General features: G+C 36.0%; 1 protein-coding gene across 1 annotated transcript in view; it reads left to right on the forward strand.

The window, feature by feature from the left end:
• The window catches only part of EYS (eyes shut homolog), an 863,631-nt gene that overhangs the window by 150,907 nt on the left and 695,507 nt on the right, over positions 1 to 17,217 (forward strand). The window contains exon 7 of the mRNA XM_064650232.1: positions 9,985 to 10,144. Within this exon, the coding sequence (XP_064506302.1) occupies positions 9,985 to 10,144 (160 nt within the window). The remainder of the gene's footprint in view (positions 1 to 9,984; positions 10,145 to 17,217) is intronic.

Below are 17,217 nucleotides of genomic sequence, written 5' to 3' on the forward strand. Positions count from 1 at the left end.
ACTGACAGGCCTGTAGTTTCCAGGGGCCCCCTTCTTCTTCTATGTGTGTGGATGACCACAGAAAATGGTAGTGTAATTGATAATACACAAATGTGATCAGTATTTCTTCGTAGGCTGCACTACTTAGGAAAAAAAAAAAAAAGTGTTCTAGGAGAGGAAAATACAATGCTATCTGCATAGAAAAAAGAATATGAGTTACACAGTAGTGACTGTCCCTGATAATCAATGACAAAGAAGACAACTTTCAGCTCAAAGTGGATATTAGAACTTGACACCACACCATTGATGAAGACAGAAAGACAATCTCTGTAGTTAAAAAAATGAAACACTTGTATATATAGAAGCATTTGTAAGTAGTCATACTTCTGTGACTGTCAGTGAAGGGTTATCATAGGCAGCTATACTGTGCATGGTTCTGAGCAGCTGCTTCTTCCATGCACTATTGATTATACCAGGGGCATTTTCAAAAAAATTTTAGGTAATATGGTGTAATGCTGTGTATCAGCAGTTTCCTATCAGATCAATGCCAGGTCACATCTGTCCTGTCCTAGTGAATAACTTCATCAAACATTAAATTTCATGAGGATCTGCTACTGTGGAATCCAAACCCCATAATTCCCACAGAAGGCTGAAGGCCTTTTTGTGGATTGCTTCTAGTAGTCAATGGAGCAGACTCATTCCACTGATATTAAAAGGTTAGGAAAGGGATTATATTTCCCAGAGTTACCATGAATAGTGAAAACATAAAAAATCCTCCACTTTATTTGGGCTCTGTAGGTCAAAGATATGACATTTACTTTGTTAGATAGTTTCTAAAGCACAGAAAGATAAGATTGCGGCCTTAACTCAGTTTAAGAAATCTGGATATGGATATCATTTGGACATATGATTTTAACAGGTGATAAACACAATATTTGAACATAATGAATCTTCTGCTGTCAAAAAATGCTGCTATATAAAATTCTATTTTTTACTATTGATTTATCAATTATTGCAAGAACTCTACTACTGAATTTCTCCTGTTTTGCAGCTACAATGTTGGAGTCACTTTTAAAAATCTATATAATTACTGCTAAAGTTCTGAAGAAAATATAGTGCTTTCCTTTTTTTTATATTCATACTATAGGAAAGATTTTAATGAATGCTATGCTGATTTGTCAACCTCATAATAAACAACTCCGCCTATTCAGTATTAGAAGACAGAGGTCACTGTTTTAAGAAAAAAATTAAATTAAAACAGGTTTAACATAAACCATACTTATACAAATACACTGAAGTGTGAACCAATTTCAGGTTTTAACAGTCTATTCAATAAAAATATTACTCTACATTATTCTGACAGGATGATAACTTACTTCTTAAAAATACTTTTTAAAAATCTGCACATAGATACACTTTTCAATAGACTTTTCTATTCTCGTGGAGACTTATTTTTCTTAAATAGATTTTATAAGTGAAAAATCAGTATTCTTGTTTTACAGTCAATAGTATTTTCTCAGTGCTTTCAATCTGATTGTCTAAAGCAATTTATGGCTATAGGTATCTGTTACCCTTATCTTTACCTGAAGACAAAGAAAAGATGAACAATTCCCAAAGGACAAGTCACAGAGAAGAAAGAGGGGTTTTTTGTTCCATGCTAATCATACTGCTGCCACATGGTGCTAACCACCTGGGGGAATGATTTGATTAGAGTTCTCCCAGTGATTTAAAATGGCTCCAGCAGAGCCTCTAGCACAAGACTGGGCAGTAAAAGCCGATAAAGAGGGCATACAAACAAGAAATCTCTTGGGGATCTAAAGCTTTCCTCTGGGTCCAAAAGGTGGATCAAGCATCTAACTATCACCATCCATTTATCCATAGCAAGTAACTTAGATCATGTTAAAAAAAATTATCCCTGCTTAAGATTCCCTGTTTTTTCCTGAATCATTAGTATTAAAGTAAAAAAAGAACCAAAAATCAAAACAAAAATCAACCAGCCAAAACAAAGATACTTAAAAAATATATTAAACTAAGTTAGTGTAAATTCTGAGTATAAAAGAGCTGTAATTTACTGGATTTTGGAAGCCTAGGAAGGAATACAGTTTCTAAAACACAATGGTGTTAAAGTTGTGGGTATGAAGACTGTCATCTTTCTGGCATACTAGGTGTCCTTGTTTTCTAGAGAGAAACCACCAAATTGCAGAAATTTACATAATTCACTGGCCAGTTATGATTACCTACAGAAGTTTAATTGAGGGAGAAGAAGGTGCAGCCCTATACACTCCCCTATTTCTGCTCTGCCATACACTTCTTATGGAAGGGCACGCAGATTAAAAGTACCTTCCACTTCTTGCAGGGGGTAAAAATGCTCATTCATGGACATCTTTTTTTGGCCTATCTGCTCCTTACTATGTTAGAGCAGCTATCTTCCAGCTTACATGGTCTGCATAGTGTACCCAAGTCTATTTTGTTGATATGTTTTTCTCCCATCCTCCTGAAAAACAAAACGACTGATTTGTGCAAGGGTATGTGCTTACAGCTAACAAAGGAATTGAATTATATAGACACAAAAACTGAAGCTGAAAGATGAAGTGAAAGGTCCATTTCCATTTGCCAGCACTGCACTTGAGACGAGATCTAAACAGATTATACATATTGCCTGAAAAGCAGAGCTGTGCTGGCAAGCAAATACACACTAGAGCAGCATTAAAGAAAGAGAAAATAATCGGTATTATCATTCTGGGTTTTACCATTACACTTACTGTTGGTCATCCAAAGCAAGTATTTGGAATTTATTTGAGAAGCTGTACTGACGCTTGAATGTGAAATTTTATGTTGGAATCATTGTCAATGGATGTCCTGGTGCCTTCCAAAAGAGGAACAGGAATTGCTGCTGATTTATGGCTAGTGTTCATACAGTACAATGGAAGTAGATTGTGCTGTTAAGGGACAGTGAAGCTAACCAAAAAGAAGTAAAAGTTTTAAATTCTACAAGTAATTTGCCTGGAGAACACTGATTAATGAGAACAGGTACCCAGATTCATTCCTTTCAGAAAATTGTTCTCTGGTCACCAAATTTTTACTTTCTTATATGGACATACATTTAATAGTGTTTATCAAATAGTATGATTGACTATAACAGGATAAAAAAAATAATATAACAGAAAAGATTGGTATCTAAAATCTTGCCCTGCAGATGGCTCTATGGCTGTTCACATTGTACTCTTTTGATCTTTTTCCTCACATCCATATATCGAAGTCATAGATTTTATATTTGGAGTTTTATGATGATCTAAGATATTTCAACAACAAAGTGTGCATCAGGAGGATATATGGTTGATAAAATAAAATTATGAATATAAATAAATAATCAGTAACACTATGGGTCACACTGCTACAGTTTGTTTAAAAAACAAGCAAATATGTTCTGCCCCAAGATTACTGTGTTCTGTAGCAAAGCAGAAGAGACTTGTATACTAACATAAAAAATTGTCTTCACCAAAGCTAATATGTTTCTTCTGGAGGGATGAAGGAAGGAGGAGAGAGGAGGGAACTTCTCTTTCTCCTGTGTTTTTTCCCCATGTCAAGCTGGTATGTGGCCCTCATTCAACAGAACTTGTGCAGAAATTACAATCAGGCAGACAGAGCCCCAAGTTTCATCCCTACCAGATGAGGTTTGCCCTTGTGGGTGCACAACCAGACTCATCAGCCAGCTGTCAGGCTGGGAATCAATCTGCTTCTTTTCAGAAGAGTGGTGAGCAGTGCCAAGCCCCACAGGCCTGCAGTACAGCTTATGCCAGCCTTTGTGGAAAGTCTGCTGCCCCTGCTCTCCTCTGTAAGTTCTTTACTGAGGAGTCACTCTCAGTCCTAATGCTTTTCGATGATACTTGATCCCCAGAAGCCTATCTGAATTTATAACCCAGAAATAAAGCATCTCTATGCAGAATTAACAATAATCTCCAAAATGAAGCTACATCATACTGCTTAGATCTCACAGCCCTAAGAAGGCCTCCAACTTATTCTTAGAAAAGCCATTTGTGTTTATTGTATGAAAGGAGAAATAAATTCTGGATGACATATCCAGAATTCGAAGGAAGTATAGCTGAGAAAAAACAACTGAGAGAAAAAATCAACTTTTTTAACAAATTCAGTTTTTTTTAAAAAGAAAGCCAGTAGGGCTCTTTTAAAGCCCTCTACACTGTATCAATGACCATTTTTTTTCTGAGTATAAAAAAGGCATAAGGAAACAAACATTTAATATATTCGGCATACTATATATTAAAGCAGTTGGTTTGAGTGATAAAATTGTTATGAATATTTATAACAGCTCTACTAGCAATTCTAGAAGTGATGAAAATTGGCACTGCAAAATCTACTGTTCTCAGATGCAACTTTTGTACTTATGTACAACATATAAAACAGATTATTGTCATTTTCCTTTTTAAAAAAGCTACAGTCTCTCCTACTGTTTCTCCCCATGGACTATATGAGCATTATAGTCTCATCTCTGTGAAGCCACTTTGCCACTATCATTAATTCTATTGATGTCTCTCTCATGTTTGTCCTTCCAGCTGAGTGTTCAAAACAGCAGAAGTTCAAAGTCAGATACTTCCATTAGGGGCTAGTTTTACAGTACTTAATTAGTCAATTTTCTTTCACAATGTAGCAGTAATTCTACAGATGAGTTCACATAAGTTTTGAAATGTCCCATAGAGTCTTTGCTTCTTCAGTGTTTAATTTGAACTTTATCAAAACCACCTTGTCCTGCTTTTCTTATGCTACTGAAACAAACAGTATCAAAGCACTCTAGGCACATTTCATATGTGCTGTTAATTATCCCTTAGCTGTACAGAAGTTAATAAACAGTAGAAATCTTCATGTAATAAACTAAATATCCTGCAATGTACTGCTTTTTAGAATTAATTCAAATGAAAAATATTTAATTAAAACTCTGATCACATAATACACATATATCTTTATGCAATGTATCTTAATTTATACACTAGAATAGCATGTAATTAAATATAAATAGACAGTAAAACATACCAGATAAAACCAATAAACATATTCTGTTTAATTTTTAAATGAAACTTCTGAGAAGAAGCTAAAATCAAGTCACGTCAAGTTTAAACCACTTTTTCAAAAATACAGAAATTCCCCAAATCTCTTCTTTACTGACTTTCCTATCTAATAAGGAGCTGGCCCCTTGAGATATGGAGAATGTCTGTAGAAAGATTCCATAAAAATTCAGTTAGCCAACTCAGCACTGTGTATTTCTGAGGGACATGACTTATAATATTTTTTTAGCCCATTTATTAATGTCAGTAAGATCAAACACACATTTTCCACACACATCTCTTCAGCATCTGTTTCCTGTACTGTAAAGTAAGTTTCTAGTATATACTGCAGCTTCTTGCTGATTATTTTTCATCCTTTGGTATCTGCCGTTTCTTCATTTACTACCAAAACTTAAAAAATGCACATTCTTAATTTGCCTTTCTAAGTTATAATTAAATATTAATAAAGTTTCATTATTTTATAAAGTCATATGTAAAGAGAGGTGGCACCTGCCCAAAGTACACAAAATTTAACTTCTCTATCCCTATATGGCATGTGCACAGATAGAATTGTTGTTTCTGATTTACTCCATATGTCCACCTGAGAAATGAAAGAATATAAAATTAGTAAATTTACTAAATCTAGTAAAAAAACCCAATTAATTCAAGCTATGCCATTTTTCTGCCCAGACCCCTAATTGTTTTACCTGAAATCAGGGTTTCATATGAATCAACATATCATATTAAAGATCACAGTATCATAGAATGTATTGGGTTAGAAGGGACCTTTAAAGGTCATTTAGTTCTACTCTGTTGCAGTCATCTTCCATATCAGCTTGCTCAGAGCCATATCCAACCTGACCTTCAGTGTTGCCAGGGATGGGGAATCTACCAGCTCTCTGGGTAACTTATCCCAGTGTTTCACCATTCTCATTGTGAAAAATTTATTCCTTCTATCTAATCTGAATCTACCCTCTTTTAGTTTAAAAACATTATCCCTTCTCCTGTTGTTAGAGACCCTGCTAAAAGGTTTGTCCCCATCCTTCTTATAAGTCCCCTTTAAGTAATGAAGGGCCACAGGAAGATCTCCCCAGAATCTTTTCCTCTCCAGGCCAAACAATGCCAACTCTCTCAGTCTGTCTTTATAGGAAAGCTACTCCATCCTTCTGTGGCCCTCCTCTGGATCCACTCCAATAGGTCCATGTATTTCTTGTAATGAGGACCCCAGAGCTGGATGTAATACTCCAGGTGGGGTCTTACCAGAGTGGAGTAGAGAGGCAGAATCCTCCCCTTGGCCTGCTGGCCACACTGCTTTTCATGCAGCCCAGGATATAGTTAACCTTCTGGGCTGCAGGTGCACATTGCTGGCTCATGTCCAGCTTTTCATCCACCACTACCTCCAACTCTCTCTAGAGGGCTGTTCTTAATTTCTTTACCCTCAGCCCATGTTAATACCAGGGGTTCACCCAACCAGGGTGCAGGACCTTGCATTTGGCCTTGTTGAACCTTACTCTGGGTTCCCATGGGCTCACTTCTCGAGCTTGTTCAGGTACCTCATGATGCCATCCCATCCTTCAGGTGTGTCAACTGCACTACTTAGCTTCATGTCATCTGCAAATTTGACAGATACAGTAAGTTAAGACCAAGTAATTTTCCCTTTTTAAGTTAAAAGTCACTCATGTACCCTGGTGTATTGTAGGCTAATGATTTAATATTATAAATTTTTAAGACTTTAGCGATTACAGGCATAGCATAATTTATTGACAGCTATAGAATTTCCTAATTTTCATTTTTTTACACAGTTTGAAGAAAAAATATCATAACTTTCCCTTTCATAGAAAGACATATATTTCAATTGGAAGAAGGAAGTGATTAAAACGTTCTCCCCAAATGAGTCCTTTACTCCAATTCACTAAGAAGGAACAGGTTTGCTAGCTATGAACTAAACTTCCATATGTTTCTTGCAGTTATTATCGTCCCAGTGTGAGTGACTTCCAGAACTTTACTTAGGAATGTATTTTACATACAAAAAAAAATAAGCATAATTTTGTTCTGGTATTAAGCTAAGGATTTTATTTTCTTTATTTTAACAATTCTCATAGCTCCATCAATGCAGAAAAATTAAAATATTTTTTTTTTGTCATTTTGCCAAACAGCATGTTCTGGGTTCTTTAAACTCTTTGTCATAAACCAGTCACTCCAGTTCATAATTTTGAAAATACCTACAGGAAAAATTGAAAAAATAAACAGCTACAAGGATATGCACAACAGTCAGACTATATTTAGGGAATGGGGTGGCAGGGGGAAGGGAGTGGGAAAAGAAGAAAATCTGAGCAAAGAAATAAACGATACAAGAGAATATGGAAGGCAAAACAAAAATTGAAAACATTCATACCCAGTTTGATGCTTAAATTTTGGGTTGAATTGGGATTTTCTCCATGTACTTTAAAAGTGATCAAGTAGTCTAAACACATGTATGTCTTAATTTTGAAAGTCATCTTACCAGGCAATTGAAAACTGAGAAGGAAAAAAATCCAGGTTATTGTACCAGTATGCTGTTGAGATGATTACAATTAATCTTTAAAAAATTGCTTAGCGTTTGTGGAAAGTGCTGGCTTAAGCATCCCTAAGACTTGTCCTTCAGTTATCCTCAAAACAATTCTGGTATAGTCTGGAAATAGTCATTCAATTCCTGAATGCTGTCTTACCAGCAGTATGTTTCACCCCAGGTGCAAAAAAATCACTTTGCTAGATGAAAAGTAAATGTAGTTTTAACACCAATTCCATCTCTGAGAACATAATTTTTTAAGTTAATATGTATTCACAAGAATAGGGTTAAACTTCACTGAACTTATTTGAAGAAGTTGTTTCTTGCAGAATGGATTTAAAATATGTAAAGAAAGAAAATACTGGTTAAACAGTTTTAACCAATAAATAGTAATGCTTAGTGACTAGGTAGATAAAAGTTTGAGTCTAGTCAATGAGAATTTTACAAATATGTCCTCATGAACAGCAATCATAAAGGAGAAACTATCCTATAAATTCCATTTTTGTACGTACAGCAGCAGAAAAATATGAGACCAAGGGTAATGTAAGCCCACTACTGAATGAAGTGGCTGATATTCAGTGTCTTTGCTCTGGTTTTTACTTGCAATATCTGTTTTCAAGTTTCCCAGGTCCCTATACCCTAGTGGTAAAATTTGGAGGAAAGAAATATTGTCAATGATAGAGGAATGCCAAACTAGGAACTACTTAGGCAAAAAACCCCAGTACTTATATATATCCAAAGGGCTTGACAGGACGCATCTAGGGAAAATGAGGGAGTGGATTAGTGTAACCAGAACATGATAAAGAGTAGAGTAGCTTCTAATAAAATAACGGATGTTGTCACAACAGAGCAACTTATGGATAGGAATTTGGAAAATAAGTACTAAGGAATATGCAACTGCTGGAGAACATAGTGTTCTTCCAGGTCCTGGGAAGGTAAATTCACTAATTCTGTTGGCTATCATGCTCCTCTTATGCCTTGGTCACTCGAGAGATGACAGTCCACTTTAGTTATCTGTCGTTTCAACAGCTGAACGCGGAGATTCGCAGTATGGAATTCCCAACACTGCAGTTCTCTTAAAGCCTTCACTTGGACACCTAAATACTATTCATTTTTATAAAACATATTTATCAGAAAGGGAAGAGATCACTTTAATGCAAATGTTTAGAAGAGTGATAGGTTAGGTGAATTTTAAACTTTAAAACAAACTTCAATGAGTTGATAAACAGCATACTTAATGTTAATAGTTTTTACAGATTATTAGACATTCTCAGTACACCTACATACTATTATTCTGTAACATATTTTAAATTATATGTGATCACACAATGCCATGGAGATGATGCCTTCTAGTTAGTGCTGACAGCTGTGGTCCCTAGTGGTTCTTAGCTCCCAAAGTCAAGGTAATCTGTCTCATGAGATCTTTGATGCGAGAAGTCATTACTGACATGATCTTATATTCCTTTGTCTCCATTCTATCACTTTATACTTGATACTTTATGCTATTTTACCTCCCACCGCCCTACCCTGCCCTTACAAAAAAGGATGGTCTCCTGGTATTACTTGCCTTGGGGCATTTTGTATCCTGGCAGTAATTCTTCTTCTGTAGTCAGCAATATGTTCTGCTGATTTTCTATGTCTTATGGTAATCTTGTTCTTTTGCAACTTTTTTGTTATTTGTATGAGTCACTACAATGCATCTCTCTCCCCTTGACGGTCACATTGTACACGTACTCATCTAAAATGCATATTCATTGTGACTGGCTGCACTACCATGGTGTTCTAAAATACTTTTATGCTACTGTTGGCTATACTGCCCTTGTAATTGGATTCAGGACAAACTACTAGTAATATTTGATCAGGGCACTTCTAATGTATAGGTATCACAAGACTCTTTTGAGAAGCTAATATAAGCTTCAATTCTTTCCCTTTCTTCTGTAGAAATTATTTGTATTTATTTTAGTTAATAGATAGGGTCAGAATGTCCAACAGAAACCTTGTACTACATTTTCTGATTATTAGTTGGCCACTATGTTTGTCTTGCAGGCTTTGTTAGCACCACTGACTGATTTCTCCCTCATCTTTAAAATCCTTTCTGCACATTCAGTTCTTCTATTCTTGCAGGCAGCTCTATCCATTACAGCAAGTAATTATCTTGCCATTTCCTCCAACTCACATGTCCTCTCTTCCCACACTTTTTCAACAGCCATGGTAGATGAGTTTTGCCTTTGTTAACTGTTTTATCATCTGCAAATATAGATATAAAGAATAACTCTGCATTGTTTTACTACCACAGCTTTATGTGGTAGTAAAATACAAGACCCAAAGAAAATTCAACAAACTTTCACATAGCATTTTCATTTTGTGTTTTCTCTGTGTTTGTGTGTTTGTTATATCTAGTGCCTCTGTGCACCTGGATGGACAGGAGAATTTTGCCAATTTGCTGAAAATGCATGTTTAGTTTACCCAAATAGTTGTTCTGATGGAGCAACTTGCATGGATATGAGCCAACGGAGAGAACAACCTTTGTTTCAGTGTTTGTGTCCTCGTGATTTCACAGGTAAGGTAATTGATTTTTTTTTTACTTTTTCTATTTTTAAATAATCAGTTAGTTCTTCAGTCTTGATCCATAAAAATTTCCATTTATACTTGTTTATTGTTTCATTTATGTGTTTGAGAAGGGAAGGACAATGCAGTAGCAATTTTGGCATGTTTACTTGACTCTGAATGAAATAGCATCTGCAACCAGAAAAACTATTGTAGTTTCACATCTAATTGTTCTTAATTGTGTTTATAAATTATAAACACTGCATCTGTAGCTTTTGCATTAACATTTAAATCATGTTTGGAATAGACATCTTAGGGAACACAAAATATGTCATGATGTAGTGTTCTCAGCTGTGAAAAACAGAACTTTGATTAAGAAAGTTATATAACCATTTCGTTTTGATTCCATACTCTTAAAAAAACCTTGTAGAAACTTACCATAAACACACAAATGTAATTTTAAACTACATTTTTTGTTTCTGTTTATATGTAAAATACAGTTTGGGTAATTTACTCATAAAAGTAATAAATATAATAAATATGAATAAATATAGTTATTTTTGTTGAATAGATGTCATTATTTTTGTGCTTTTAATTTCCTTCTATGGTTAGCTCCTTATTTTCATTTTTCCCTTCTCTGACAGTAGATAAAAACCTTTGTATCTACAACAGTGCAAGTAAGTAACATGGCTTATGACACTGAAACAATCCATATCAGCAATTTCTCAAGTTTTGCACAGTAGGCCAATTGTTCTTGAATAAGCTTTCTCTAATTTATTACTATCTTTCCTTGTGTGTAGAGCAATCATACTAGCAGGGATTGATTGTTCATGTTAGACACTTCATTTAGTTGGTAGAAAAGTCCTTTAATTAAAATAATCTTACTGCTGCTAAAATGAACTGAATCCCAAGAAAACTCACCAGCTAGAATTTTAAGTACTACTTAATTACATACATTTTCCTCATCTTCAAACTTTCCTTTTATAAGACTCATTAGGATTATTCCCAATTTATCCACAGTTTATTTTTTCTCTTTCATTGTTTTATTGAGTTGAGACAGATCAGCTAGCATCTACAGGTATATGGGAAATGAATATAAAAATACTCTGTTGAACTGCATAGGTTATTTGTATCAGTATTCTGTAGAAAGAATCTCTGATGCCACAATAGCTAACGTTCCAGAGAAGAAGATACAGGATATAAAAGTTCCAATATCTTTCACAACCTAGTAAAGACAATGTTTATACTAGCAAACAAAACAATTAATATGGCCTAATTTAAATCCTTCTATCTGGTCAAATCCACATTTTTAAATTCTTTTGTTCTCTAGAACACAGTGTTGACGTGTTTTAACCCTGGTGGGCAGCTAAATACCACACACCTTTTTGTTCGCTCTTCCCCAGTGGGATGGTGAAGAGAATCAGAAGGGCAAAAGTAAGAAAACTTGAGACAAAGCCAAATCATTAGGTCAAGCAAAAACTGTGCACACAAGTGGAGTAAAATAAGGAATTCATTCAGTACTTCCTGTTGGCATTTCATGTTGAAGTACAGTGATAATCTCATAAGTCTCAAAACTCAAATAGATAAAAAGAATTATTTTTTTTTCACAGCTCTAATCCTTGTACTAAAGGTGAGCAGATAAAGCAATTTTTGTATCATCATGGGAGGTTCCTATGTCACAGGAGTGTCATTGGAATTACACAGCAGTGTATTTCTCAGCAACAGATGCTGCCATTTTAAGCTTTATTCATTGCACTTTATGTGTTATTACAGTTGTCACCTGTGAAAGAGAAATTGTTAGTGCACAATATCAATGACTGCGGACTGAAATAATGAAATAAAAGAAGTCACTTGCTAAGTATTGCTACAGGAATTCACTTAGAATACTTACCTTCATCAAATGAAGAAGAAAGGAACAGCTTGCTGCTTTTCAGAGGTTTCAATTTTCTACTGAAGAAGAATTTTCAGTGATAACTGACAGAAAGCAAAAATAACAACCAAAGTAATTCTCTTTCTAATCCTCTTCAGCAGTTGCCCAGAAACATTACCTGCTGTTTAAAATGCCTTTTAGGAGGTTTGTCCAAATAGCGTTAGTTAGGGTGAAAGGCAAATGGTTTTAGATAGTCTGTTTCTTTAACTTTGCTCCCAATAGAGGTCTTTCCCAATGTCAGTAAAATTCCTGGAAAAAACATGAATTACACTGACTCCATTAGAATCATAGAATGTTCTGAGTTGGAAGGGACCCACAAGGATCATCGAGTTCAAGTCCAGTCTCTGCACAGGACCACCCTCATAAGCACATTGTCCCAAAGCTTTTTGAACTCTGTCAGTCTTGGTGCTGCAATGCTGTGACCACTTCCCTGGGACAGTGTTCCAATGCCCAACCACCTTTTGGGTGAAGAACCTTTTCCTAAAATCCAACCTAAACCTCCTCTGACACAGCTTCATGCCATTCCCTTGGGTCCTACTACTGGTAACCTGTGAGAAGAGCTCAATGCTTTCCCCTCCTCTTCCACTCACAAAGGAGCCGTAGACTGTGATAAGACCTCAGTCTCCTACAGGGTGAACAAGTCAAACAACCTCAGCTGCTCCTCATACGGCTTCTCCTCTAGACCCTTTCACCTCTTTGTGGCCCTTCTTTGGATATATAGCTTTATATCCATCTCATATTATGGTTCCCAAAATTGCACACAGTTCTCAAGGTGAGGTCGCACCAGCAGGAGATGTGTTGTAAGGACTACAAGGATCTGTCACCTAAGAAGTTAGCAAGCTGAATTACATGAGAACACCAGTTTCACTCCACTTGGAATATTCAACTGTAGTAATTGTAATGAAAAGATAGAGAAGTAATCAACAAAAAAATAAAAAGAACACATTTTAAACATACTGGCATAATATTTAATTTGAAGCAGATAAACTCTAGAACAATAAGCAAGGGCTAACGTCTGATGTTGTACCATACTTGTAGTAACTCCAAGCAAACTGTCATCTACAGTAGTTCAAGTCAACAATTTTTTCTCAGGTCTTGATTTCTACAAGAAATAATAATACTATCGAAATTCTTGTGCTGGAAATTCTTCTATTATTTTGGCATGCAGCGATTGCATGAAAAGCCAAAAGACTATTAAAACATTATACCTGGTATTTCAAAGAAAAATGTAATATCAGTATTGAAGTTCTGGCTGCTTTAAAAATGGAACAAAATGTTCCCAATGCAGGGTGATATTTATGAGTATATTAATATTTCTTAGTATTTCACTTCTAGTTTAACTTGCAGTACAGAATATATTTTGTCCATATAAATAAGGAAGAATTTTGATGGAGTTTCATCAAGAATAGTTATATATTACATGGTTAACTTAAAGATGCTGTTTTTTATTAAGAAGCATAGATGTATCAATGTGTATGGATTTCTAAGTAAATAATTAGTAAAATTCTCAACTGAAAGACATGTTTTAAAATATACCCTTAAACTTGGCTTATAAAATACTCCAGATAGCTCCATCTGCTCATGAACTCCAAAAAGTACTTTCACCCACCTGTATCAAACTTTTAATTTTTTAAGTGAAGTACAAACTCCTTGACTTTCTGGGACTATTAGCCCAGCACTCAAACCAGAGAGATATTTTACATCACTAACTGTATATTTAAAAAGTAGCAAAGTTTCAGAGACATAGTGGGAGCGTTTCCTATTTGCAGTGTTTTTCCATGAAAGTCTGACCTCAAATCCAGGTGCATACAAACCAAACTACCACTTTCTTCTCCTGCTTTCCACTTCCTACCAGCCTACCATGTCTCATTTTATTAAGGCATACAGCTCCCACATTTACCTCTCAGGGTGTTTTCAGAACTCTGCTGATTTGCTTTAGCTTATCTGACTCTTCTGGCTTTACATCTATTAATGTCTATCCTTTCCTTTTTTTACATATTCAGACTAAAACTTAAAAGGAATCTAAAGTTTTTTCTCTGTGTATAGTTTATAAGTGTCTTATTGAGAACACCAGAATTATTCATTCTCGTCACCCAACATGTAAATCTGCTGTTAGTGACAAGGGAGACTAAGAATTTGCAGCTTTCTCTTAGCATTTAGAGAGGTAGCTGCATAGTAGTGGACATCCAAATAGCTGTAAATCACCCCCAAAAAATCATCAAATCATCAATAAGAAACATGGGAGATGTATTCCTTTTATGTAAATTCATTCAAAAAGTCTTTTGAACAAGTTGAAGTTGTTAAAAAGTTGATTACCTATAACCATAGAGACATTATTTTCTGCTTCTCAGCTTAGCCTGTGTTGATTAGCTCAGCCAAGTACAGCATTTCAGATCTTACCAAGGTACAAAAATTTTCAAGTGTTATAAATCATCTATCACACTAATGAGTTTAAAACATGATTAAGATGTGTCACCATCATCATCATCATCATCATGGCTAGGCTTTGCGAATGAAGATTTAGGAAGGCTCTATCCATGTTTGTTACAAGCACGCTGGTGGCTTATGAGGCCAATACGAGATAGACATGTCCAGTTGCAAAAGGCACAGCAGAAAGACTCCTTAGGTGGTATATTCTGCAAGGCACGATTCTTTCTGGGTTGTCTTTTCTCCTCGAGAGTGATCCTGTGTGCGTTCTCAAAGGAAGCAGCAGCGTTATAGATGGTGTGTCTCCAGGCTTCCCAGTTTGAGGCCAGAGTAGACCAGTGATGTTGATCAATATGGCCAAGGCTGAGATGTTGTTTCAGGGAGTCCTTGTATCTTCTCTTCGGGGCTCCTCTCTTGCGGCAGCCGGTAGTAAGTTCACCATAAAGCAGGATCTTAGGGAGGTGGTGGTCCTTCATCCTGGAGACGTGCCCTGCCCAACACAGCTGTATTCTCAGCAACATGGCCTCAATATTTGTGATTGCTGCTTGTTCTAGAACAGATGTATTGGTTACCTAATCTGACCAGTGGATGTTTAGGATTGTTCGGAGGCAGCGTTGATGGAAGCGTTCTAGGAGACGCAGGTGGTGGCGGTAGACGACCCATGATTCAGAACCATATAAGAGAGTAGACAGCACTATGGCTCTGTAAACACTGATCTTGGTACTTTTCTTCAAGTGTTTATTATGCCATACTCTTTTATGGAGTTTTCTGAAAGCACTATATGCCTTTGCTAACCTGTTGTCTATCTCCCCATCAATCTTACCATCCGAGGAGATGAGGCTACCTAAGTAATTAAGCTGCTGGACTGATTTGAGCTCTGATTGGCCAATGGTGATATGGGGATGATGGAAGACTTCCTAAGGTGCAGGTTGACAGAGAACCTCTGTCTTCTTTAAGCTGACTTCCAGCCCAAAGAGCATCATGCTGAAAAAGACTGTGAAAAGGGTTGGAGCAAGAACGCAGCCTTGTTTCACACCATAAGTTATTAGAAAGGGCTCAGAAAGTGCACTGCCATATCTGACTCGGCCGTGCTGATCCTCATGGAGTGAGATGATCATTTTAAGGAATTTAGGGAGACAACCTAAACGTTCCAAAATCTGCCACAGACCTTTTCTGCTCACAGTATCGAAAGCCTTGGTGAGGTGGACAAAGGTTACATACCTTTGTTCTGTTCCCTACACTTCTCTTGCAGTTGTCTGAGGACAAATACCATGTCTGTGGTACTCCGGTTGGCTCTGAAACCGCGCTGACTTTCAGGTAGAATTTCTTCTGCAATAGATACACTTAAGATGTGTAGTGTAGATGTAAATATAGCATGTTTAAAAACATAAAATGTATTGGAGAGATAAATAAGACTATTGTGTAGATCTAGTGACTGCTTTCACGACACAGCTGATTTTTGAAGCTCTGTTTTACTTCTTTAAAAGACCTTAGTCTGACATCTTTTAGCTCTGAACATCCACTTTCCTCTCTTAAGTATGAATAATCAGGCTTAGCCATATATTGCTTACTTTTTTTTCAGACACAATGTACAACATCATTAGCTGACATAGTCTACTGTATCTCCACTGAATCTGGAATTATGTTATATACATGAACTAAATTATGTTATTAACTTAATTATGTTATTATACATGAACTAAATATTCTAGGCTTTCTTATGCCATTTCTCAACCTTTGCGTTCAGTAGTTGTTCTATTAAAAAAAGTCTCCAAAACTGTTCCGTTGAAATATGATATAAAATACCGCAATGTTGCAGACTTAAAGCATGGTTTCATTTGTGTAAATGATGTCTCTTATTGATGTATATTTTCTTGTCACATAAGCAGTATTCTTAGGCACTGTAAGACCAATTATTTTTTTTTTTTTTTTTTAACCTGTGTTACATTGGAAACTTACATTCAGTAACAACTTCTATACTTTGGTTTTCACTCTGGGACTCTGAGTAGCTGAAGTTTACTTTTTCTGAAATATACTTGCTTCACTTTCTATTTACTGAGACATATCTCACTTTAAACACGCTCCTTCAAAATACTTGACTTCTTTGGATCTGTTTGTTTTATACCTTTTTCCTCAGTATTTGCCACCACTTCAGTATAAACTCAGTGTGTGAGATTTAGTTTACTTTTCAGATCAGAACATTACAGATAAGAACATTAAATATTAGAACTTACATCATTTAGAGTACTGCATCCAGCCCTATAGCCCTCAGCACAGGAAAGACATGGATCTGTTGAAGCAGATGCAGAGGAGAAAACTGGAGGGGAACTTTTTACTAGAATCTGTAGCAATAAGAGAAGGGGTAATGGCTTTAAACTAAAAGAGGATAGATTTATACTAGATAGAGGGAAAAATATCTCATAATGGGAGTTGTGAAACACTGGACCAGGTTGCCAAGAGATGTGGTACATGCTCCGTCTCTAGAAATATTCAAGGACAAATTGGACTGGGCTCTGAGCAATCTGAGCTAAAGATGTCCCTGCTCATTAGAGGAGGGTTGAACTAAATGATCTTTAAAGGTCTCTTCCAACCCAATCTGTTGTATTATCCCATGATCAGTCTTTGTGTCACTCACCCAAATTTGGGCTGATGCCTCAGTACACTGACATTTACCTTTACCCTAGGCTTATAACACATCTCATTCTCAATCCAGAATTCTTGTGTCTAAA

This window comes from Pseudopipra pipra, chromosome 3 (assembly GCF_036250125.1).
Source record: "Pseudopipra pipra isolate bDixPip1 chromosome 3, bDixPip1.hap1, whole genome shotgun sequence".
NCBI lineage: Eukaryota > Metazoa > Chordata > Aves > Passeriformes > Pipridae > Pseudopipra > Pseudopipra pipra.